The sequence below is a fragment of the Barbatula barbatula genome (genome assembly GCF_947034865.1).
Source record: "Barbatula barbatula genome assembly, chromosome: 10".
NCBI lineage: Eukaryota > Metazoa > Chordata > Actinopteri > Cypriniformes > Nemacheilidae > Barbatula > Barbatula barbatula.
Genome location: NC_136773.1, coordinates 17,893,184 through 17,918,700, shown reverse-complemented (window position 1 = coordinate 17,918,700; position 25,517 = coordinate 17,893,184). Strand labels below are relative to the sequence as shown.

The 25,517-nt window shown below is 40.8% G+C and overlaps 1 protein-coding gene across 2 annotated transcripts; it reads left to right on the top strand.

The window, feature by feature from the left end:
• The first annotated feature begins 1,532 nt into the window (after nucleotides 1–1,532).
• On the top strand, nucleotides 1,533–25,066 carry LOC306899191 (plasmanylethanolamine desaturase 1). 2 transcript variants are annotated; one of them, XM_079465289.1, is made up of 7 exons: nucleotides 1,533–1,759; nucleotides 1,866–2,030; nucleotides 14,548–14,667; nucleotides 14,801–14,892; nucleotides 18,133–18,277; nucleotides 19,143–19,355; nucleotides 23,273–25,066. In XM_079465289.1, the coding sequence occupies exons 2-7, from the start codon at nucleotides 1,871–1,873 to the stop codon at nucleotides 23,392–23,394; spliced, it is 852 nt and encodes a 283-aa protein (XP_079321415.1). In that variant the 5' UTR covers nucleotides 1,533–1,759; nucleotides 1,866–1,870; the 3' UTR covers nucleotides 23,395–25,066. The 2 variants fall into 2 exon arrangements, with proteins under 2 accessions (XP_079321415.1, XP_079321414.1); XM_079465288.1 differs by having other exon boundaries at nucleotides 1,595–1,648.
• The last annotated feature ends 451 nt before the right edge of the window (nucleotides 25,067–25,517 follow it).

The window sequence follows — 25,517 nt, the reverse complement described above, 5'->3', positions numbered from 1 at the left end:
GTACGTTTAGATATGAAATGCACAATTTCATCAGACAATGATGCTGTTGATAGCATTAAATATTTGCAGTTACACCAAATATTGTTACACCGTAATCCATAGCAGCAACATTTTAAAGAAAGAAATAAAGTCGACTGTTAACACAGAATGATTACATAGCACCTGCAGGAGAGAAGACAAGTGAAGCCCATATTTTATCACTTGTCACTGTTTTACACAAACTATGATTCATGCTGTTTTAATGGTGTTCAAAATGAATGTCAGCAGCAGGACCAGAATCTGAATGTCATTTATAACATCAGAAAACTATTAAATTTACAAGATAAACGGAAAATCATACACATTTTGTAAATGCTGCTGCTTTGTTATTAAAGAGGGGCAGAAGTCGGACTCACAGAACGGTGAGATGTGTGATGATGTGTTGCTCACAGGGCAACTGACACCGTGTAGACTATGGGTTTAATTGCAACGTAAAATAAATTTATCAGGTTTTCATGATCATATTGTAGTAAGAAAATAATAAAGTATTAAATAACAGGCAGTTTGAATAATACAAAACAAATAATGATTCATGCAAGTTTCCCCAGAATATTTGTCATTCCGCGTAACCAAAGAGAAGTCCATTCATAAATGCAATGCTTTCAAGTGATTTAATTCAACTGACTCGCCGAATAAAAACATATATTTAAAGCCGTGCTGCTTCTTGTAGCAGCGCAGCTCCCACTTTAATTGCATCCATGTGTTAAAGCAGCTGGTTCGGCCGCTGAGTCTCATAACTTGAGCCGGACAGAAGGTCGTTGCTGTTCCCAGAAATCAGCCATCGGAACGCAACGATACACCACGGGTCCCAGGGGGCATCTGAACCCGGGAAACTGGCTTCAGCACACCGTACGAGTAACTCCTAAATACTTGAAAAATAGCTTGTGATTTCACGTACCATCCACAAAAATCTAGTGCCCAACATCCTATCTCTTAAAATGCTAAATATAATGTATTTCATTGTTCAACCAATGCCTTCACGTAAGTACTGATGCGCACCGCTGTACAGTCCTACAATTTAAATTTCACCGACACATTATTATATTGTGTTGCTATATAGAATTACTTTAAATTGCTAGATTTAATTATAGCTTACTCGCTATCAGTCAGTCGCACACATTCACTAAGTGTGTGTGTGTTCATTAACAAACAAATAAACAGAACAGAAAGAAAGACAACACGACTGTCTTATCTGTAGTTCATGTTGATAAACTATTACAAGACATTTCTTATCAGCATCCCGAGTCTCACGGCAGATGCGCCGGAGCCGTAAGGAACTATCAATAAAGTACTTCATCAACTCCTAATACAAACACGTTTAAGCTTCACGTGTTTACGCACACGAATCTTTAGCCAATCACAACAATTCTACGATCATGTTAGTTTATTGTTATTACCAATTTCTTCTGACAATAGACCATGATTGCATTTTTTCGTGTGACAAAGTGAATTGATATTTTAACACTAACCCCAAGAACACCGTACCAGACAGCGCACGAAAAGTTTTGTAAATATTCACTTTATTAGGGTCAGTTTAATGACCCGGTTCAGATGATCTATGGTGAACAATATGTGTTTATCTGTCACTGCGCCCGTGAGATGAAACGAGGTAAACAATAATTATTTTACCTTAAAACATTTTCCAGCAGTTGGTTCGTGCGTATTTTAGTTCCGGGTATGTTTCGCTGAAGTAGGAACCTCTGTGAGATTATCAGGAGAGGTGTGTCATTGCGTCTTTAAACCCCGTGTTTACTAAGCATTCATCACTAAATGCATGACACAGCGTCATTATTGATGCATTTTCTCTGAAAACCGGCCATAATAAGGGAGCATGGCTGCGGCGTTACTGTCAGAGACGGAGATCAGGCACCGGTCTATGGCAGAGGAGGATCCGAACGGGAATGAACACGGAGCGGCTGCACACAGTACAGCGCCTCGCTGGGGACCACAGCATGCTGGAGCCCGACAGCTCGCCCAGCTTTACTCCCCGGGTAAGACAAGCATACGGGTGACATGAGACAGATCTGTGAATCATTCTGCTGCTGCACCAATGAGATAAACTAAGGCCAGGAAAGCACACACGTTTTAAGTTGCCTTATTGCACAGTGCATAGAGGTCAGTTTGAAATCATTGAGAACATTACTTTTTACATTATTATTATTATGCATATGCTTTTATAGCACCCGCTCCAAGATTTGATTTTATAAGGTTTCGTGTCATGTGAAATACAGATGATTTGTATTATTATAAAACATTTTTGACATTGTTAATTATTATGTAATAATATGACATATCATATATAACAACATTGTGCATTTTAACTTAAGTATTAACATAACAAAAGTTATTGCAAAGATCAGAACTAACTATTACGAACATGAACACATATTTGTGGACACAAAGACCTTTATGTTCTGTATTTGGTGCATATGAACCACATCTCGTGCCGGGCTTTGGAGGTGAGTTACATGCTGTTTATCAAACAGGTTTGTATGTTGCAATTATAAAAGCTATGCTCTTAGTCTCACTTTTTTATTGTCTCACATCATGAGTCAAAGATTAACAGCGTTTGGAAAAGCCTTTAACCCCCAACCTTACCACACCTCAAACAAGATTTAGGACAGCAAGAGCTTTCGCTGTTAACTTTCCCACCGCAGTCCCCTGGTCCCAGAATCAGTCTTGTTGTGTCAGGGGATGTTTGTGGTTTGCAGCTGCAATTAAAAATACATTGATTTAACTCAAAATGCCATTAGGAATGATAATGACCACTCCATTTTCTTTGGCAACGCACCCAGCACGATAAGCATGCGCTACCACCGACACGTCCAGAGCGTAAACAATACGGTTGAAAGAAATTTGCGAGGTTAACAAGTTAATGTTTTGATGCATCTCTCAACCGACTGGGGGGGTGGATTGTGGACTGCATTTTTAGATGAGCTCAGTAGAGTTTAATATCCACCAGCTGTGAGGTGGGAGTCAGATAGGGTTGTCTGTGGGATTCTCAAGGAAAGTACGCTGGGATTGTTTGTATCTGTCGTGGTTAGCGTGTGGCACACAGTCCATCTACCACACTTTTACTCTCTGACAAATTTAACTACCTATGTTGCCCATGTCGTTCATTTAATCACTTTTAGAGATTTTTTCTCCAAAGGAGTTTTTTTCTGTGAATTTCACATATCACCATAGAAGCGGTCACGTGTTTTTACAGGAACAATCCCCCTGGAAGACTTGGCATTAACTGGTGGCTAGTTGAGGAAATCGAACCAGCACCCTTGCAAGTTATTTTCCAACTGAAACTGAAACTTTTATCTACATGAAGTGCCAGGTTTTGGAATGCAATTGTTTGGTTTCCCAAGAGATGCTTGAATTCTTTGTGTAAGTCAGCAGGCTTTAACCTGATGTTGATCTGCAGTCCATATGGAAAGGCAAAGGAAACAAGAGGGTTGAGCCACAGAGTATTATGTCGAGGATGCAAAAAGCAGACGCTCTGGAGACATGCGAGGCCGATCCGAGGGTGGTACGTGCCTGCGCGAGTCTGCGGTGAGGTGAGCGAGAATGGCGTTTGGAAGCGCCGCGGAGGCTTACTGGTGAAAAGGGATTGATGAGGCTTCAGTCTGCTCAATGAAGCCTCTGGCTCATTACCGTAACCCCAGGACAGCAAAACAGCTGGACGCCTCTCCCCACCATATGTCTGTGTGTCATGCACCGCTGACTGCTCTTTGTGCTTCTTATCCCACTTTACAGATTCGCCGCAAAGTAAACAGGATTTACAGGCTACTTTCTGTTTCCCCTATCGCCTCTGCCAGCCGCCGTGCTCTGGTTACTGGGGCGTGTGTGTTTTAGAGAGAGAGAGATCAATATAGTATTACATTGCAAGATCTAGTTTCCCATGCAGTCAGCGATCTTGACTCCAATCGGTGTCTTCGGGTCCTTATTTGTGGCAGGCTGATGTCTTGACTGCAGAAAAGTTTGTGCCATAGATGAAAGGATACGTTGATCTATAATTGTGCCATTCTTTTTGTTTATCAGTTTATCAGTTGTCAAACACTTCAGTATTTATTTATCTCACTAATCTTGCAGATAAGCAAATAGTTTGTAAGCTCTGAAAACTAGGCACATTACCTTCCTTTGTGTCTGGAAATGTTCTTTTTTGATGTTCTACTGTTGATAGTCTGATGCCGCTGACCTTGACCCTGAGGTTGGGCTTGGTGATGGAAATTCACACTGAGTGTCACCAGACTAAAGCTGCTGTGTCCATTTAACCTCTGAGATTTTAGGTTCACCACCCTATCACTCTCTCCTCTAAATCTAATCTCTAACTGCAGTCACTGTGTTATGTACCCATTTTGCCTGAGCCCTGAATGTAAGAGGTTTATACTGTACAGCGACCCTTTCAAGTATTCGGATACTTAAGCAGGACTTGAAATTGTCTGTCATTGCATAAGACAGCAAAATATCAAACCAAGTGCCATTCGAACAATATTGATAACATAGCACAAGCGTAACCTTTTAAAGCATTGCATAAGCATATTTTAAGCAAAACATTTAGCATTTTTAAGCAGCAATCCAGGGCCCGTATTCACAAAACATTTTATCTTACCACTTAGAGCTCTCCAAAATAGCTGCAGTTTCCTCTTAAAACCTATTCACAATGCTGTTGAGATAACTTTTACTGAGGAGCAGAAACAAATCTTAAACTAAGAGAAAGGGCGGGGTTGACTTCGTTGCTATGGATGATTTCAGCAAGCTTACTGACTATGACCACAGTTATTGGCTGATAGAGGATGGGTTTCTGTCAGTCATTCATGGGAATATTATAAAATGAGGTATCACGCTGACATATTTAAATTAAGATCTTAAATTAAAAATGTACTCGTATATATATTCAGATATATTCAGTAATCATAAAATATACAGTTATTAAATATTAGAAAGTTACTAATTAAAAGGGATGAGTTAATTTACAAAAACTGATAACTGAAATGATTTTTATTTTCAAAATTCATGTTTTTATTGTGAATTCCAATTAATATAAATCAAACTGTTTGTTTTTTATTGTTTTTTAAACAGTTAGCATAGTCTTCGTGAAAAGCTCATTGTCATGAAATCTTTCTAAAATGTTTATGTTTCAGGGCAGAGCGCCGGAGTTTCATCCATTTTAGGATTGTTGTGAGTTGGTCTTAGCAGTCCTCTTCACTACTCCTAACATCTCACGGGTTTAGGAGCTAGTTTAAGAGCTAAAATGCTTTGTGAAATAATCTTAGCACAAAAATGTAGAAGTCCAATCATTTTTAAGAGTCTCTCCAAAACATGCAGGTTAGGAGGTACTTTTAGCCTTAAGATGTTTTGTGAATACGGGCCCAGAACATAAGCCTCCACATTGCTATCTCTTATGTCCTTATCTTTATTTGGGTTAATGTCATTTCTTGGATCAGGGGAGGGTAAGAAATACTTTTTATGTGCTGCTTAATAACAGTTTTTGTTAATTTCTAACCACAAAGGTTACGGATTGTAGCTTAAAGCAAACATTTCCTAGATCTTATCCAGTTTTGAAAACTTCTAACCAAACATGAGTTCCTTCTGAGAAAGGATCCAGGTGATATTTTAGTTTTCCTTATGCAATGACTATAATACATGTGTCCAAATACTTTTTGAGTTCTCTGTAGCTTGCACATTCTGACCCTTTGACAGCAGGAGTCTTTAGAGCTTGTTAGGAGTTGTTTTATAACAACTGCAAACTACATGTCCATTATACTTCCGATCCTTTAGCTATGCCAATAGTGACCATACTGCAGAGGTGACGCAACGTTTCCATGTAAGAAATTAAAGTTACAAAAGACTCTGAAGTCACAAGACAAAGATTGATCTTTTAGCCTTCTGCCTTGTAGACAAATTCTCTGCTCTGTGGCACTGGGCCAGGGGTGTGTGTTACAGCATAGAGATCAGCCGGTAGAATGAGACACCAGACACGTCTGCTTGACACAGAGCATAACCCTGCCTTCAGTCTCAACACTCCTGCTGATCTACATCTACAAAAGTTCAGTTTTCATAAGTACTTTCTGATAAGCAAGGTATTGCACTGAAACAAAGGTTACAGTGAACAGTTCAGCCACAGGTTATATATTAACCCTTTTTTACAATACCTGCAAGAATGCTGGTTACTTGAGGACAACACACAGATATGACACACTTTAAACAATAGTCCCTCACCGGTTCAACATTTACTGCCTAATTGTGACCCGGAACAACAAAGGGGTTCAAAATCTTCTTAAGGGTCAAAATTATTACATTGAGATTTTTACATAATCTTTCCATTGATGTAAGGTCTGTTAGGATATGACGATATTTGGCTTAGTTGCAACTATTTGAAGATCTGGAATCTGAGGATGCAACAAAATTCAAATATTGGGAAAATCGCCTTTTAAGTTGTCCAATTGAAATCCTTAGCACAGTATATTACACACAAAATAAAGTTTTGATATATTTACGGTAGAAAAATCTTTACTTAATATCATAATACATTTTGGCAAAATAGAAAATACTGATTATTTTGACCCATTGACAATGTATTTTTGGCTATTACAAAAAATCCCATGCCACTAAAGACTGGTTCCAGTGTCACAATTAACAAACAAACAAACTAAATTTCTGTCAGGATCAATGTCGTCAAATATTTAAACAATAGCAATATTCAAGGTTGGTGGAATGAAACTCTTCAAACTGGGCAAACTCTCCGCCTGTCCATGGACCGAGCGGGACGACAGTAATACATGTCCCCCCTCCCAGGGAACCAAAAGAGTTCATAATGCACAGCAGGATTCAATTAAAATGATCCGATAGAACAGATACTGGTAGATATTGCAGATATGGGGATGGAGGTGGGTTTTAAATGCGGCACGATTAAGCAGCTGACAAAGAGCAAAGAAAGGCAACTTAAATAGGAGGCGGTCTAGTATGTGTTGTATGACTATTGGTTCACTTCATAAGCTGCACCTGATTTGATCCGCTGATGCAAGCTAGACTCACGTGACCTGCAAGAACTGACGCTACATTTGATTTTCTGTACAGGTCGATTCATATTTGCTTTGAAAATTATAAGTTTTTCATTTCTGCATTGAAACCTCCAGAATTGTCTGGTAGACCTTCATTGTCATACATTATTGTAAACATGATTCTGAAGGAAATATCAGATGCTATTAAAACATCTCTGCATTAACACTTTTCATACCTGTTACCTGTTGTCTATTTGTTTAACTACATTCCTTATTTCTTTTCACCGGCAAAGTCACTGTGAATATTCAGTATTTCACCAATATCAATTCTTTTACAAAACAAGTGCCAATCGTAAATTAGCTGTGTTCTCTCTGTAGCAAACTGCAGAGTCTGTCTAATGGTCTGTGTAGTCTGATGACCGCAGTTTTTCTTTCAAATCTGCTGGAAGCAGCTTTCACAGATTTAGAGATGGAACACCTCTGGGTGCACGACTGCACATCTCTAATCTGACTTTAAAAGACACTTTTTTAAGGCTAACTAGCATTTCTAACTCTGTTCATCTTCAAGTAAATTCACACTAGCCCAGTCAAACACCTTAAGTCTTTTAGCCATGTAATCTTATTAGCCACGTCCCAACACTGCCCCCTGGCAGACCCAGAACCAAGTCTATCATATTTTTGTGCCAGAAATGCTGTATAATTTATCCCATTGCGAACACTCCCTATTCTTCGTCCCAGACCCTGCGGTCAAAAGGTCACAGGTTTGAGGTTAGGAGCAGTTAGCTTGCTGCCGTATATCTGATCTGGTCAGGTGACCCATGCCAACAGGGGTCAGCACAGTGATCTGTTCTTACTGCGGTATATTACAAGAAGCGTAAATATAGTGTTTTATGAGTATGAGTGTTGCTATGGTCACTGCGCCAGCATTAACTGCTCACCGGCAGCGTAAACAAAAGCCAAGTGGGATCTCAAGGGGGAAAAGAGAGAGAGAAGGAAAGATAGGTAGGCGGGAGGGGAACCTGGCTACCTGCAACCACTCCTGCTGGGCTTCTCAATTATACACACACCAGGGCAGCTAAATGCATTAGGACCTCAGCTGTACACAGGATCCAAAAACGGATTTGTTCACTCAAAAACACACTTAGGCACTTCGGGGGTGGGCGGGGGTCAAATGCGTCAGAATGTTAACGGCGCACACAAACATGTGGGTCTCTCTTGCATGCCTACACACACGTACGGAAGCATGCCAGGGCGTCCAAATACATTTGGACTGGAACCACACAGCCTGTTATTAATATTTGATGGAGTTCTCCATCAGCTTTTTTGTGTAAATTCAGGTGGCTTTGTGGCAGTTAGGGACAGAGACAGTGGGTGAGCCGAATAATTACTATTATCTAAATTCCATTTCCGAACACGGCCCTTCCCCGCACCGTCCTCAATCAACGGCGTATTTAGTATGGAGTTCTCAGTGAAGTGGCTCCGCTGTGAATTTTCAATATTTAAAATCCACTCTCTGCATTTTAATCCCTCTTTCCCTTATTAATGAATTTCAATCTAAAGGTCATAAACCCGCTTAACTCTTTAAGTTCCTAAGTTCCATAGGTCAGTCGTCCGGATTGTAGTCACCATAAAGATCCGAGCAAGACAATTTTTCAGTTCACGGGGCGACACGTGTTTCGTTCAATCTGTCTGTCGTGACTGATTGCGCACAACCTCTCATTTTGACCTTCACTGCTTGGTACTCTGGAGATTTGGATATTAAAAGGAAGTGGTGTGTGTGGGTTTGTGGGGAGGGGGTGTCTTCTCAGGGGTCACGCTTTCCTTAGCCTGTCATCTGTGGCTCTTATCAGGGTCAGTTTAACTGGGTACACACACAAGTGTGTCCACTCATTTTTCTCCTCAATTGTGAGGGTTGCCAGACGCTCATTCTGTGGTGAGCTGGCTAGTACAAAGCCATCTTAAAGTTGTACGGTAGAGGTGATATTTTAACATTTTCCATCTGTAACTGTAGTGTTCCACACTCAACGCACAATTGAATCCAACACTTATATTGTATAGACACAAATCTGAAGTCAATAGGTACCACGCTGTTGTTTGGTTATCGGCATTCTTCAAAATATTTTCTTTTGTGTTCTGCAGAAGAAAGTCGTACAGGTTTCAAATGACAAGAGGGTTAGTCTTAAAACAGAATTTTGGGTGAACTGTCCCTGTAAGTCCTTAAAATGCTCTTTGTGGAGTTTGCTGAGCAATTCTGTGTATGTTTTTGTGTGTTATTGTAACAAAAGCAACCTATGTGTCAATCCACATACTTGTTTTTGAAAACAAAATACAGTACAGCATTATTTGGCACAAAGTGTGTCGAAGCATGTGTATCTGGATACATATGTTACCGTGTGTGTCCCAGGTTGAGTTGTCCACTGAGAACAGATGAAAGCAACAAGGCCTGTGACTGATCCATTTGTCCCAATCAGGGGAATTCTACCTCCCTCTCTCACTCTCTTTCTTTTCCTCTCGCCATGTATGACCCACTTTTCCCGTCTCCCTTCTTTTCCAATGTCCCTTCTGAAGACAGGCCTATGGAGAGCTGGCAAGGGTACAATGTGTGTGTGTCTCTGCCATTATGTGTCCCGCTAAATATAATTTCTTGTGCTAATACGGGCTTCATTTTCCTGGCCTGCATTTGATGTTCTTCAATCAATACCGTTTCCTTTCGCCCACATGTAGATGCCCTTGAAATTGTTGGGGGGTGAATCGGGCTAAAGAATGGCACAGTCATGGCATGTTGGCAGGACTTTGTGGCGTGGCCGGCACTCTGAAAGGCTGCCATTCTAAGACTGAGTTGCTTTTTGTCTACATCTCTGAAGGAGGTGAGAGTCGTTCTTTCAATACCGCAGTTCAGCTGAGAACAGAGGGGCCCTTGCACCACCACACCCTCATCAGGAGAGCCCGCCGGAGAAAAGAGCCCTTTGTTCGGCTTGGATAGAGACAGAAAAACACCCATCTCCCTACAGCACAAACAACACACACTGGTTACACTCGCTGACTTCTGCAATCGTGACAGGTGATAAACCGTCACCACGCCTCCTACACCCCACCTCTTTTTGACTAAACCCAGCATGGGGGCCAAGCAGCCAAATCACCTTGTTAGAGCTGTCTATGTTTTCCTGTTCTCATTAATTTAACTGCATTTTGGGCAATTTAATATCAAAGGTAATATTTACGTTTTCTGTATGCTAAAGTTTTTTCAGCATTCAATATTCTGGGTTGGCAACTATCATAAGGAGATTGTTCATTTAAAAAATGTTTTTCAAAAATGTTTGAGAAATGTCAGAGAGGTTTTATGTCCATACAATGGAAGTCAACGGGGGCCAGTGTTGTTTGGTTTCCAACAGTCCTCAAGATATCTTCTTTTGTGTTCTGCAGAAGTAAATCACACAGGTTTAGAATGACACGAGGATGAGTAAATATTCCTTTTTGGGTGAACTTTCCCTTTAAGGAAGTTAATAAGACTGGTTATGTGTGTCTTAAGGTGCCTTCTTCCATTCAAAAAAGTTTTTTTTTACTGTGCAGACTGTAGACAAACTGGCCGACCTGACTAATGGACTAATGGACTAGTTGACCATTATGACCCATCCTTAGTTTTGGGCCTCCGGCAGATTTTCTCACGGTTACATGCATCAGCAGAAACCACAGCGAAACTCAAGGATGGACGACGGCGTTTTTCAGCCTGCCGCAGAAACTTGCGCATGTTACGAGAGAGAGAGAGCAAGAACGCCATTAGCATTCACGGACATTGTTTGGCACTCCCGCTGCCCCTCTGCGTCGAATCAGGCGTCGTTGATTAATTTCAGCCTATTAGCACCCCCCCATCCTCCCCCGCCCCTCCCAGGTTAATTCCACACGCCAGCGAGCGGGAAAGGGGGCTGCGGGTGTGAGCGATGGTGCAGGGGGTTGCAGGGGAGCACGTTGTTGTCAGGACTGTATTAATGAGCGCGCCACTCAGGTCCCGTGGACAGGGGGACGGTGTTCCTGGCTGCGCAGCGACGGTGGCTCTGTCGAGGCCTGGCCTAGTTTCTGCCCTCACCGGGGAGCGAGAGGATCCAAGGACTGACGCTGATCACCTGACAGTGGCCCCACTGCTGCAAGAGTGTGTACGTACATGTCTGTGTGTGTGAGAGAGAGAAAGACAGGAAGGAAAAGAGAGGGCACAAGTGCTGGAGTGGGTAATTTCTGCTTCCTGTCTCTGAATAATTTGGAGAGTTCGCATGGATGGTGTCTTGCGAAGTGTTAAACAGTGGTGGATCTTTTCCCGCTTCTCTCTACCGTGTGTCTATACCGAATGCACCGAATGCTAATGGTAGAGCTCTAATATTATTCCTCTACAAAAACAAAACCCATTACAATAGCAACAGGGCTTACATGCTAACCTCATTCAAATTTCAACACCACTTCCTTGGTTGCTGTGATACTGCTGTAAAAAAGTGCACAGGTTTTGATTCCTATAGCCAAAAGCACACCTGGATCTCGCTGCACCTGGAAGCCTCTCACCTAAACACACACACACACACACACTTCCTGTTGAGCTACAGTATTTAGACCAACTGTACAATCCATTGTGTCATACTCTCCCCGTCCTGTTGAAACTGAACATGAGAACTGAATGCTCTAGGTCAGCTGAAAGATTTACCCTTTCCTTTTCTCTTCACTGGTGTGTTGAAACAGGTGTTTTGCAAGTTTAATGTAATGTCATGTTCATTTTTGGTACATGGACATGAGTCGGAAGCTAAATTTGAGTGGACTCAGTCCTCACAGTCTGTTTTAAGTATCAGGTTATCGATTATGTTTAGTAAATGCTTTCATAATCAATAGGTGTATCATCATTTTAAACAACAAAGTGTAAAATCTATAGGTGGAAACATTTATATTACAAATCTCATGTTTTAAAGGAAATTTATATCAGCTTTATCTTTACACTTGAACCAATGGTGTGTTCCAATTTGGGGTTTTACGGTCATGTACTACATGTTGTGATGTTATGTAAAACCAAGTACAATGTGAATTTGTAAATTTTTTATAATATTTGGCATTTTGTTTAAGAATTTAAGAATTCTGAATTTTTCTGTCAAGTAAAACAGAATTTTACAAAGGAAAAAAAATGAAAATGAAAGATAACTTTATAAGTCCGTAAAAGCACAAAATTAAAAGTAAAAATATGTCTTAAATATATTGACACATGTAACATTTTGTCATCTTAATCAACAGGATTAAACCCATCATACTGTATGTGACCCTGGATCACAAAACCGGTCATGAGGTTTCATTTTTTCAAATTGAGATTTATACATCATTTGAAAGTGGGACAATATTTGGTCGAGACTATATGAAAATTTGCAATGTCGGGGTGCAAAAAAGTAAAAATACTGAGAAAAGCGCCCATCAGAGGACAACTGTTCAAACCAAATCACTTTTATTGTCATATCACCAACAGCATGTGTGCCGTGGTGAGTGAAAAGCTTGGGAGCGTGCTCCAGACGGTGCAGAATACAATTGACACATTTAACTAATAACATACACATTAACGATACACGTTCAACAAACATAATTATACACATTTATACATTTTACAAATAACAGTATACTTCAATATACAGATGTAGCAGGAGGCCGTTGCCATAAAGAAACAGGTTTGTTTAAACACTCTCTATTGACTTACCGTGGGAATTACTTTGGAATGAATGTGAAAGCTGAAATTGTAATAAAAAAAAAAACTTTGCATAGAGACCAAACTTGAATGGGAAGTTCAAAAAGAACACGTGGTAGGACATTTAGAAAATATCTTATGTAATATCCTTAAGATTTTTGGCATAAAAGAACATTTTGACCGATACAATATTTTGATGACTATTGCTGCAAATATACTTGCTTGGTTTTGTGGTCCAGGGTCACATATAGTAAAAATATCTCCATAGCCCCAAGATGTATATCTCGCTTTATTGTATCATGATATGTAACATAATATTGACCCTTAGAACCTTACTGTTCTTTTGTTCTTTTTATTGAAACTATACTATTTATTTGTATAAACATACATAGAATGTGTCTAGAATATATAGTTTTGTTTTCATAAAAAAAGGCTACCAGAATATATAATGGTCTTGTGATTTAAAAACTGACATGAGATGAATGCAGCATGAGCTCAAAAAATGAAAAAGAACCGTACCGGCATTCACATTGAGCATACCCTTTGTTCCTTTTCCGCATTGGGTTCAAGTTGGTTCCTTCCTGGCACAGGATTTCAAAAGACAGCTTTCCCAATAGCCCAGAGAAGGAAACGTTATGCTTAATTGAACTCAGGTCTGTAGCAAAACCTCTAGTGTGAAAAGTGACATGTGATTTCTTGAACTCCAGGATCGATGACCTGGTGCATTGTGGAATACAAGTTTGTATGCTATAGGTTGAGGCTCTCATACTGTAACTGCATGAGTGAGATGTAAGGCAGCCTCGTGTATATATAAGAGCCGTGGTCCATCAGTCAGGGGCACGGTGTTGGTTGGCCCACTGAGGTGCTATAAATAGCTGTCATCAATATCTTCTTCTCAACCTCCTCACGTTCCCAATCCACTCAGGACGGCTCCTCTAATGGCATTAAATTTTCAAAAGAGCTGAGTCCACTGCGCCGCTCCGTATCCGCCCAACAGGAGAGAGGGAAAGCGAACGATAGAGAGAAGGAGGAGTTCGAGAAGGAAAGAGAAAACTGGAAATTGAAGAATTCAGTCAGATGCTAAATATGCAAGCTTTTAAAAATGGAGATTGAACGTAGTGTAGGTAGAAATGGAGAGATGTGCTTTATGTCCATATAGACTTATTCTCAGCTCTGTTGTGAATAATACATTAGCACTTTAATTATCCTCCACGTACGCCCGCTGTGACACACCGCTGTAATGGTGGTCCGAACAGTATCCGTTGTGGCCTTTCCGTCGATGCCCTTTGCCCTGACCTGGGACGTTTAGCTGTGTCAGGCACACGCTGCCATCGCAAGAGATCCTGACCCCAGCCTCTCTCTACAACTTGTCGTAGTCTTATCGATTACTCTCTAGCACATGCGATAATGGGAAACGCACACCGCCCGCACACACGGTTAACACACGTTCGGATCGTCTCCTGTCCGCTGACCCCGTTGGCCTTTGGACTATTGAGAGATGTCGGCTTGCTGCCATCGTTGACCTCGCAGTGGTCACTGTGGTTGACTTAGACATTATTAATTCTCCTAAGTAACAGTATAAGAGATGACACTTTCAGTTATTAGGTTACACCTGTTTTAGAAGTAGTAATTTTGTTGTGGCTGACTTGTTCATAGTTTCATTTTCTATTTTTTGTTAACAAAAGTGATTTAATTGACATATTTACATTGTGCTGTAAATGTTAGAAAGTTCTCACTGTAAGCAGTTTAGTTTTAAAACAAAAGACCTTATAAAAGTGCAGCATTTGCTCATTCATATGTTTGTTTGTCCCGTAGGAAAGAGACTCCAGGAGTGGATCTGCGTAATTTCGTGCCTCTCACTCTTCATTGTAAACTTCTTCTTTCTCCTCATAAACTTCTCCACAGTGCACATCTATAAGATCATCTTTGGCATTGGTAGGTCTTCGGATCTGTGATGAGACGTGTTTCGTCTTTACAAAACAATGAAACATGCTACTTCATGCTTTCACGGTCACCGTTATTTCCATGGCCAGTGAATTTAATACATGCTTCTCTCTTGCTCACTCAGTGACTGGTATTGTGACAGCAGACTTTGCCTCTGGGATGGTACATTGGGGAGCTGATACATGGGGTTCAGTGGACATCCCAGTAATTGGGAAGGTAAGAAAATAATGGGCCAATGCCTGTGCACAGGGCAGTGCCCTGCTGCATCTATAACACCCTGCGACCAAAGTATTATATGTTGTTGAATCAACATTTAATGTTTGTGGTACAGCATTTCTAACTAATCAGATTTTAGGGGTAGATTTACATTTTCACAAGGATTGTTTAGTTAAAAGAGACCTATTGTTTTGTTTCTACATCAGTGGTTGGCATCCATTTTGCACTTATATTAGCTATTATGCAACCCATATAAATGTTATTAACTAGGTCTAGTAATAATGGCAGTGTCTTTGGAGGTGGCACACATTTCAGGCACACAACCTTGAATATTTTACTGCCCACAATACACCCACACGCCCTCATATGAACACTGTGGTCTCAAAGCGTAGTATCTTGTTTGATTTTAACAAATTACCCTGTTTAATTTTCATATCAGCTTTTGCTCTATTGGCCTGTTGTGGTTTACCAGGCTGGAAAGCGGCGAGTGTGAAATGCCATCTTCGCCCTGGGGAGTTTAGCCCTTCCTGCTTTCCTAGAGAGCCCCATCTTAACCCCTCCCCTTCACACACCCCACTCTCAACCCCAAAGGGTGCAGGGAAAACCCAGGAGGGTTGCATTAATGCATAGTATGGTCGCACTTTCCTTGCCCAATCAGGGAAAAGGTCAGCCCCTCACTGTCCAATTAAATAGCAGCCGACACTTGCTTTCCCTTTTAGCCATGCAGGAGCCATGAATCTGTATTATGTGTTTTTGTGCTGGCAGGGGTCATTGTACTGATATGAGGAAGGGGGCAGTAGAGTGACAGGAGAATAAGCTAAATCTGGTCCCATTTGTCAATTATAAAGCTACTTTTGAGGATAATAAACGCTACGTTTGATTACAGTGGAATTGTATGACAAATGTACAGGTTTAGCAATGATCAGAATACTCTTTAATAATGATCAGAATACCTTTGACAGTTTTTTTTTATTTGAGCGTGTCTTATGATTAACATCGATCTTTCCTATTGTTTTCTGGACAGTGTGTGCTGTCGAACAATGGCCTTTTGCTTTTTGTAAGTGGGCCATGTAAATATGCTGGTTATTAAGGCCCGGTGATCCGAAAATCTATATAGATGAATTAGTGCTTGGTTTCAGGTTCATGAGACAAACATAACTTGGCCAATAAAGAACATTGGAAGTTTTGGGTTTTCAAAAAACAAACCATGACGGGAATGCACATAGTAGTCTGACTGAATGTCTTTTGATGCAACAACAAGTTACTTCTATATAACAAATTAGATTCAGAAAAGTCATTTTCCATCCTTATGTCTTCGTATTTTATACCAACGGAGAAATTACAGTGGACACTTGTCTAAACTCAGCAGCTTTTAGGGACCAGCGCAGACCTGATTTTTCCAGCCTAGAACAGTCAGAAACTCACCAGATCGAGCACCAGCACCCTGTCGACAGAAAAGGGGCATCTGAGGCCGTGAGGCGGCCCTCTTTGGTTCCTAGCGAGCAGGTCATCTGAACGGCCTGTCCGACTCCCGCTGCGCATCGGGCCGAGGGGCCCCGCGTTGTCTGGCTTTCATCTGCATCCGTCTGTGGTGTAAAATGCCTCAGCCTCGCCGCCCCACCGTGAAGGGGTTTCCACCCGGCTCGGCAGTCGACGCCGATCCTTCTGCTGTCGAGGATAATTAGGTTCCGCCACCTGGGAGTGATCGAACTTCAAAAAAAGCGAGGGAATTTACAGACATTAAGAACGTTGCGCTTTAAGACCCTTAACCAGCAGATTAAAGGCGCCACTTAGCGTACCCATATATATATGGGTTTTGACCACATGTTCAAACAAGAAGCACCAACTTGAGGGAGAATCATTAATGACCGTGATTAAACGGGCACTTAAGAGCAATGCGTGCAGGGAGGAGGAAAGAAAAGGATGAGAATGAAATTGATTGCTCTGGGTTAAGGGTGGGGGAGGACAGGCTCCTGGATTTGGCTGGGTTGCTAGGGCAATCCGAAGATGTCGTGATTAGGCAGAAGGCGGGTGAGGCAGGCCGTTAAACGGTGTGGGATTAGCGGTGGCGAGGCACAGGTTTGCCGCGGCATGCCGGCGAGTCGACACGCACACTGTGTGCTGTCTGGGGCTTAGCGCTCTTTTAATCTCGTGCGCAGAGAGAAAGAAAGGAAACGAGGAGAACAGGAGGGAACATAATTGTCGAAATATCAACAGATAGTTTTCTACGCTCCAGCAGAGTGTCGCCACGCGCTCTCAGATATAGGTGTTATTGAGTTCAGCCCACAAACACGCGATAATGACATTTTTCCCCCGCGCCGTCTCTGAAACGCTATGGTAATGTGGCTCCAAACGATTCCTCCTTTTTATGTGGAAAATAAATTACCTTCATTCTTGTATTTTCCTTTGTGCTTATACCATCTTTTCTTTTACTCCCTTTCATTTTGCGACACCCGCGCGCTCGCAGACGGGTTCCCGTCTCAAAGCAGCACTCCTGGGCATGAGTGACAGGTGCTGCTGGGTTATGGTTTTTTATGATGCTGGATCAGAGCCATGGGGAAGTGCTGTTTAATGCCGGGTTATCTCTCCGCTCCGTAACTTCTAGCTCGTGCCGCAGCGCCATCTTTCATTTAGGCCCTAGTAACGCCAACGCACCAATTTGGGTCTTTCAGTCGAAATCTAACCCCACCCAATTCTGCCTCAGAATCGGTAGAAATTTAAAGCAGACAATCCTTCGTTCTCTTTAATAAATTATTTTGATAAAAACTGTAAAATAAACTTTTATAGTTGATCCAAAGTACTTTATTGAAGGAGAATTTTTTTTATTATAGATGATAAAAAATAAATTATTTTCAAATTATTTGAATATATTGCTATGAATTTGGTACATATTGAAATAATTTCTGGCCATTGCATCAAAGCCACCTTGTGACAACTTGACCAAACAGTATTTATAAATATCTTACGTGGCATTTACTATGTATTTTATGCCCTCCTCCACCATGAGAACCAACAATATTCAGGTAGAAAAAAGAATAACAGAGTTGTTAACTGTCTCTTATACATATATAAATGTATCGGTAGCTCCTAGTTTGACCCTTAGATTGATCTGATCATAAGACATCTTTCATTAGCATAAGGTAATGGATCTAAATCACAGCCCTAGTCACCCCCACCTGTTTTGCAATTGAACCTTGACCTCCATTTTTCCTGCACCTCTCTACTGCTCTCTCTATTCAGGCATTCATTCGGCCATTCCGGGAGCACCACATTGATCCGACGGCCATCACGCGGCATGACTTCATAGAGACTAATGGAGACAACTGCATGATCACCATCCTGCCTCTGGCCCACATGGCCTATAAATTTCTCTCCTACCCACCAGGTATGCACACTCATCCTTTGACTTACACACATTTCCGGTCACACATTCAGTGTATTTGCGAAGTTAGTCAGCGTGACTTGTTTTAGAAGTTTGACTTTCTGGAGTGGTTTATGTGCCCTACATTCATCTTAAAGATCGCGTATCACAGGCAGTTTATGCCAATCTTGTTTTAATCTTGAGTGCCTATACACTAGTATTTCATACGTCATATCTTCGAAGAGATAGTTTGATCAAATTTATAAATGAGAGATACAGCTGTACGATTATTTCCAGAAGAACACTAGCTATGGAACTACACCAAGCAACACATCATCACATTAATACCCTCTTGTTTTGTACATTTTGCACGTACACGCCGATTGCCAACAAAACAAAGACATGTTTCTAATAAACACAGAGAAAGATATTTGGAAGAATGCTTGTAACCAAACAGTTCTAGGCCACAACTGACTACCATAGTAGGAAAAATTCAGAATTGTTTGCTTTCCTACATTCTTTAAAATATCTTCTTTTGTGTTCAACAAAAATGTATGTATGAATCAATTTTTCCTACTATGGAATTCAATGGGTCCCAAAAACTGTGTGGTTACAAGCATTCTTCCAAATAGTCATCAGAACTAAGACATTTATATAGATTTGGAACAACTCGAGGTCAAATGAAAACATAATTTTCATGTTTGGTTGAACTGTTCCTTTAAAGGTGTAAGGTAAATGTAATCACTGACTCTCATACTAAAAGGTTAAGGAATGACACTTTAAGACATGTCATCTTAATTTGCATCTAATGTTATCTCTTTACCCACCTTTCCCATCGTTTCTCTATCCCCCGCCACTTTTCCCCTACACGTCTATCTCTCTTTCCCAGATGCCCTTGCAGAGTCTTACCCTTGGGAATGTTTTGTTTTTGCGTTGGCGGTCTTTGTAACCATGACTAATCAGATCCACAAGTGGTCTCACTCCTACTTCAGCCTGCCACGCTGGGTCACACTTCTGCAGGACTGCCACCTAGTGCTGCCACGGAACCACCATCGCATCCATCATGTCTCGCCCCATGAGACCTACTACTGCATCACTACAGGTATCAAAAGCATCTGTTTTGGAAATATTTGTTAGTTTTAGTTTAGAGTTTAGTAATTGTATATCAGTTTTTGCTGCAATATCAGAATATTTCGGACAAAATTTGACTCGCATCAGTATTGACTTTTATTGGGGCATTCCCAATAGATGAAAGCCTTGCATTAGTTCCTATCTTGAATGTTTAACCAAGAGACCCGCAGGGATTTTTACAACAATAGTATGTGCTCGGCTGCGTCAGTGTGGGCTGTGCTGGATAAGATTCAGGTAGTGAGGTCTTCTAGGTTGACTTCCTCCAAGGGTATTTTATGTAGAGGATCATAGTGACCCGCAGTATCTGGCAAGGATTCTTCTTTGGAGCGTGGCCCTGCATCGCCAGTAGCTGTAAATATTGGGTTAAAATAACTTTGTTAAAGACAGTGGCATTTTAGCTGCATGTGTGTGTGTGTTTGTCTGTAAAGGCATTAAAATCCCATGATAGCTTGAGCACTCAGTATGCGACGTGCATCTCTGGGAGAGAGGGGAGTGAGGATGCTTGTGCGTCACCCTGTGCCCCAGCGGACAACAGATGTGTGTGTGCACACGCATGCCCCAGAGCGGAGACCGGTCCTTTTGACCCTCCTCCTTTCCTTTCCACTGCTGCTCCCTGATCCCATTGGGAGACACTGATGAAGGGAGAGAAAAGGGTCGCTCACTTGGGAGTCTCTCTGCGTGAGCCCAGCTCCTCCACCCTCCCTGCCCGAGTCCCCAGGGGCAGAGGCCCGCCTTTGTGTGTGCCAGTGGCTGACAACCTCCATGTATATTTAATGCTAACCTGCTGTCAGTGCTAACAAATAGGCCTGCGTGAGGGGGGTCTGTGGGTTTGACAAAGATGAAAAATCAAACAAACATGATGAGCTGTTCTGCTCTCCTTCTGTACCGAAAGGGTCACTGTTGAGGGAGGTGTATACACACACACTCACCACGGAGCTGAGATGGACAGGATCAAGGTACGAGGAACGGTGTATACAAGGTGAATAATGACCAGGGGCCAGTTGCATAAACTTAGCCGCTAAGTTGAGACTGCCCTTGCGTTCCAATTCGCCTACTTATACTATGCCTAATATTAGGTACTGTTTTTGTGTTGGAATAGTAGCTACTTTTGAGTGCATGGCAAAAGAGATTGCACACACTGGGACGTACTAACAGGAAGCGGAAGTGGCCGTTGTTGCCTAGACAACATTGTGGCCAATAAACTGTCACACACATCAAAATACAGCTCTTCTTTCCATAAGGTATTTATTCATTCATTATTTAATATGTGATGTTTACTGTATAGTTACATTTGTTAATTTAGTGACGCATCAATTATATAATTGAGCGTCAGTAATCTCCGCCTACTCGCAGTGAGCTGTGGGTAATATCACCCGTTATAGTGTGCATCGTTCTACCGGATGTAGGAGACCATCCGGGAATCTATGGAATACTATTTTCAACATACTACAATTTGTGACGTACTAATTCTACTTTCGAATACTATTAGGACGGATAGTATTGGAACGCAGGGTGTGTCTTAACAGTTAGTTAGGACTAATCAGTCTTACTTTTCAATTTTCAACTAGCCCAATCTACCTTTTTATGTAACTGATTTAAAGAACTTATGACCGAATTTGATGACTTACTTCTAAGACAAGTCCAAGCAGTTTATGCAACCCGCCCCATGTCTCCTTGGTTTAGTCCTGGAAAAGTAGTTTGTGATGTCAAACTCAAGGATGTCCTGTAATAAATGTTAAGTGGAAGTCCATGGTACAGTAATGATATTAAAAGGTAAAACCACATCTGCTTGGTTTTCATTTGTTCTTTAATAGTGAAATGTGCTGTTGTTTGTGTAATTTTGTTTGCCCATCCTTTTGTGTTTAAGTCATCTACATGCCTGTGTGTTTGTTTGGCTGAAATAGTTTTCATGTTTAAAGCCAATGGAATGCACGTCTGAAAACAAAGTCTGTGTGTGTGTACAGTATATGGTGAATTTCAGGCTGGTTGGCTGGGGGTGGGGTGCTGTTACATATTTATAGCAGTAAGTGTGTACATTACTCTACTGCTTCTGCCTGATCTTCTGTCCATCCCCTGGGAGTCACCATCCAGGCGCTTCTGATGTTGCTCTCTGTGCTTCCTCTCTTTCTTCCTGTCTTGCTCTTTTGTCCTTGCTCTCTCCTTCTTGCTTGTCTTGCCCTTGCACTGTTGCCTCTCTCTCTCCCTCTCTCCACTTCTCTTTTTTATTGTGTCATTCAACGAAAGGATGAATTTGCATAGTTGGTTTTACACATCAAACACCTTGTGTTTCTTCACACCTCTATTTATTTTAAAATTTCTGTTATTTAAGTATTTTGTTAGTGTGAGATTTGTATTTATTGTTTAGTATTTGGTAATGTTGAAGGGTTGGTACTAGGGATGCGCCAATGTTTTTCTGAGTTTACTATTTATATTTCTCCCAAATTTCAAATATAAATATTGTTTTTATTTGAAGAAAATGAGAACTGCAGAAACAGTTCAAAATAACAGAAAAGATGCTCTGGATTTTTTCAGACCTCAAATATTGCAAAGAAAACAAGTTCATATTCACAACAACAGTAATATTTGTAAGTTTAAATATAATTTTTTGATGTGATAACCTAGATTTTTATCAAAGTTTTCATGTGTCTCATCATGCTGTCAGTCTTATGTTAGTCTCAGCCTCAGACTTCACGCCCACGATCCGTTGGCTGAACGTCTGATGCATAAGGCTCACTTTTTTGGAAACACTTCAGCACGTTCAAAGTCGTCATCTGATTGGTTAAATTTCACAGGATTTCCGGTAGACGTGCGTGTTGTGTTCTTTAAAGGACCGCCTGGAAACAACAAAGCCGTCTGAACCTGCCGTGGCAGTAACCTGCCGTGTTTACATTGGTTGCTATAAGAATTAATCACGATCGACTAAACGGTTATTTCCCAAAAGTATGCAAGGTTCACGGAATAAACTTATAATCATTTTATTGCTGTTAACTTTTGACACGTTCGTGAATTTACACCGGTCTGTTACTACGGGGACATTTCCAAGACATTTTCGCAAGACGAAACGTGATTGGTTGCTTTACCTGTCAGTCATATAGCCTATTGGGTGGGCCTTGGCCAACGAAAGTGGCAATAAGTTCATGCTGAAGGTCTTGCTACGGGAGACTAGTCTTATGTTGCTGTTGAATGACTTTGTCACAGTATATGTAAAAAAAACGGATTCATTTGACATGTGGAATGCTCTCATTTTTTTATGTAAGACAAAGAATTAATGGTCTTTAAAGTCAACGTGAACTTGACAACTCTCCTTTTCTATGTAATATTCTAATGTTTTTTTTATAAATGAGTAATGGGACGAGGGTGGGGATATTTGAGACTCGCTTCTCCCGCCTACATTTTTTTTTAAATTTTAAGAAGCCATTTACATTTACGGATTTGGCAGACGCTTTTTATCCAAAGCGACTTGCATTGCATTTTACTATACATATTTTGTTTTTGAGTATGTGCAATCCCTGGGATCAAACCCATGGCCATGGCGTTGCTAGCACCACGCTCTATCCACTGCGCTCCAGGAAAGCTATTTACTTGCATATATGTCACAATACGGAGAAGATTAGTGTCTAAACATATTGAACTGCAGGGAAGAATGCAATGAAAATGCTGTCCAGAAAAAAACTGGTTGCATTATTGCTTTTTGCTTATTGCCTTATCACATTGAACCTTCTTAGTTTGTGGTTAACACCTGCTTTAGATAATTTTATGACATTGCAAAGTAAAATGCAAAAAAGGAATGCGGTTTGACCTTTTTTTCAAGAGAATTGTACTCTTGGATCTCAAAATCTATGACAGTGTATTAAGATACTTACTTACCCTCGCCGTTCTTTCCCTCAGGGTGGTTGAACTACCCACTGGACAGAGTGGGATTCTGGCGGAGAATGGAATGGCTGATAGAGAGATCGATGGGTCAGAGGCCACGCAGCGATGACCTGGCCTGGGCTAAGAAAACAGACTGACCAGTAGAAGAGCGAGACTGTACCTCTCCCTCGTTCACCTCCTCCAACTGGGGGGGAGCAGAAACGGATCATGGGCCTTACCTCTGTACCCCAAACCTCTCTCTCTCCCTCCTAACTTCTCCTTCTAATCCTAAACTCCTCCCCTCACAGCAGAAAGCCACAGATCGCTCTTACTGATGGGGCCTTTACCTGTCAATGATGTCTGCTACACACAAGCCATCAATCTTTCCTCTTCTTCTGGCTTCTTTCTCCTAAAATTTTGTAGATGTGCACACAAAAATAGATTAGAAAGAAGAAAAACAGGGTGTTTGGCCGGTAGAGAGGATTTTTTTTTGTGAAACCCTTCCTCCCACAATCCAAGCTCTGTATCTCTGCAGTCTTGCATCGCTTGAGAGAGGCGACTGCCGCTTTCTTGTTTCAGTGTTAAATGTATGTTTTCTGGAGGTTGGGCTCTCCAGAGGATCATAACCATGTTGTGATTTCCCAGCACGGTTTTCATAGCAGTGTTTGGAGGGAGAGAAGCAATTAAATGTGGATTTGATTTTGGAGTGAGATCAGAAACACTGAGAGAAAATGATTCGCAATCAAAAGCACTTTCTCCTGGTTGTAATGTGTTTTAGGAGAGATCCATGTTCTCGTCGATGGATCCTACTGAAGAAAGTGCAGAGGATCTGTTTCTCGCCGAAGAGTTTTTACACAGGAAAAAGGTTTTATTGGCCAACCAGCATGGTCAGTGCTCAGTTGACCCAACTGAATGTTTTCCCTGAATGTCTTTTAACTGCGCTTGGGTTGGCCTTAAGTAAAAAGCATATTTTCAACAAAGTCACTTATTTACCAACTGATTTATTCCTAATAAGCTCACTGGGGCTCGGTTTTGATGAACATTGATCGTGTCAGTGGTGTTTTAGAGTGATAATATTGATATTTGGTTGGTGTTAGTGGTTTAATGAAGTCCCACTGTATTCTTTGGTTTAGCAAAGGTTGCACTAGTAAAAGGTCACTTCTGAATAAGGTAAATTTAAATTTCCAGGTTTGATTAAAAAGAATCATATCTTTTTCTTTCTTATCGAACGATATTTGCAGTCATGTTTGACTAATTTGGGCTTTTTCATGCAAAAATGTAAAAACAAAGCCATAGACACTCCCTTTTTCTTGTTTTCTGTGTTTTGATTTGTTTTTCCCAAATGAAAAACACCTTTTTTGAAATGTTGAACCAGAGGACGAATCACAACAGTTTGACTGAACATCTTTATCTGAGAGCCGCAGCTGCACAATTCAGATTCATTGGTTTGCCGTTCAGATTTAGTCGGTTACAATATAACGTTCAGCCTTTGTTTTTACTTTCCATCTTGCAGCTAAAGCTCGCTGCTGTCTGCCTTAAGAAAAGGTTTTTATTAGCTGTATGATTTAATACATATCTAATAAATAACATTTCATATTTGTGTGATTTGGGGTCATTTTTTAAATGTTAACGAAACTAATTTCAAACCAAATTAGGAGGAGCCATTTTGTTCTCTGATAAAATGGCAATTAGAGCATTTCTTAGAAAATGATGCATGTAAACTGCAGAGAGTTTGAGGTGATTTTACAATAAGTTAAAAACATCAAACTACTTGTTCTCATGCTGGACATTTTTAAAAGAAGGGGGTCATGCATTAAATCACTATATTTCATATTTTCCTCTTAGTTTTCATATTTTCATCTTAATTTCATATTTTCTGAGAAAATGGAAAGAAATTGGTGATTTGCAGTGTTGCAAGACAGTGTTACATAAGTAAAGATCTCCCTCTTGTGGCTGAATGATGTCCACACAGCACAACATACTACCCCGTTTTTTCAGCTTGAGACTCAAGATGAAAAACATCTTTCAGATATGCGTCATGGAAATAATCTGATTTTGTTTAAAAATATAACATAAATCAGTTGTTCCACATCCTTCAGTTTACATCATAGTACAATGGTTTTACATCACTGTTTCAATGTAGCTACTGCTATAAACTGTAAATATATTTGTCGCTGATCATTATTGTTTTGGTTTATGTATATGTATACAGTTATAACTCACAAATGAACTGGAAAAGCAAAGGCATTTTTCAAGTAGTCGCTCTCTGTGGAGATGGTGT

Bases quoted from the DNA above. Each gene is read 5' to 3' on its own strand.
- LOC306899191 (XM_079465288.1), top strand. The intron at 2,031-14,547 runs GTAAGACAAGCA...TTTGTCCCGTAG, and splicing joins CGCCCAGCTTTACTCCCCGG to GAAAGAGACTCCAGGAGTGG. The intron at 18,278-19,142 runs GTATGCACACTC...TCTCTTTCCCAG, and splicing joins ATTTCTCTCCTACCCACCAG to ATGCCCTTGCAGAGTCTTAC.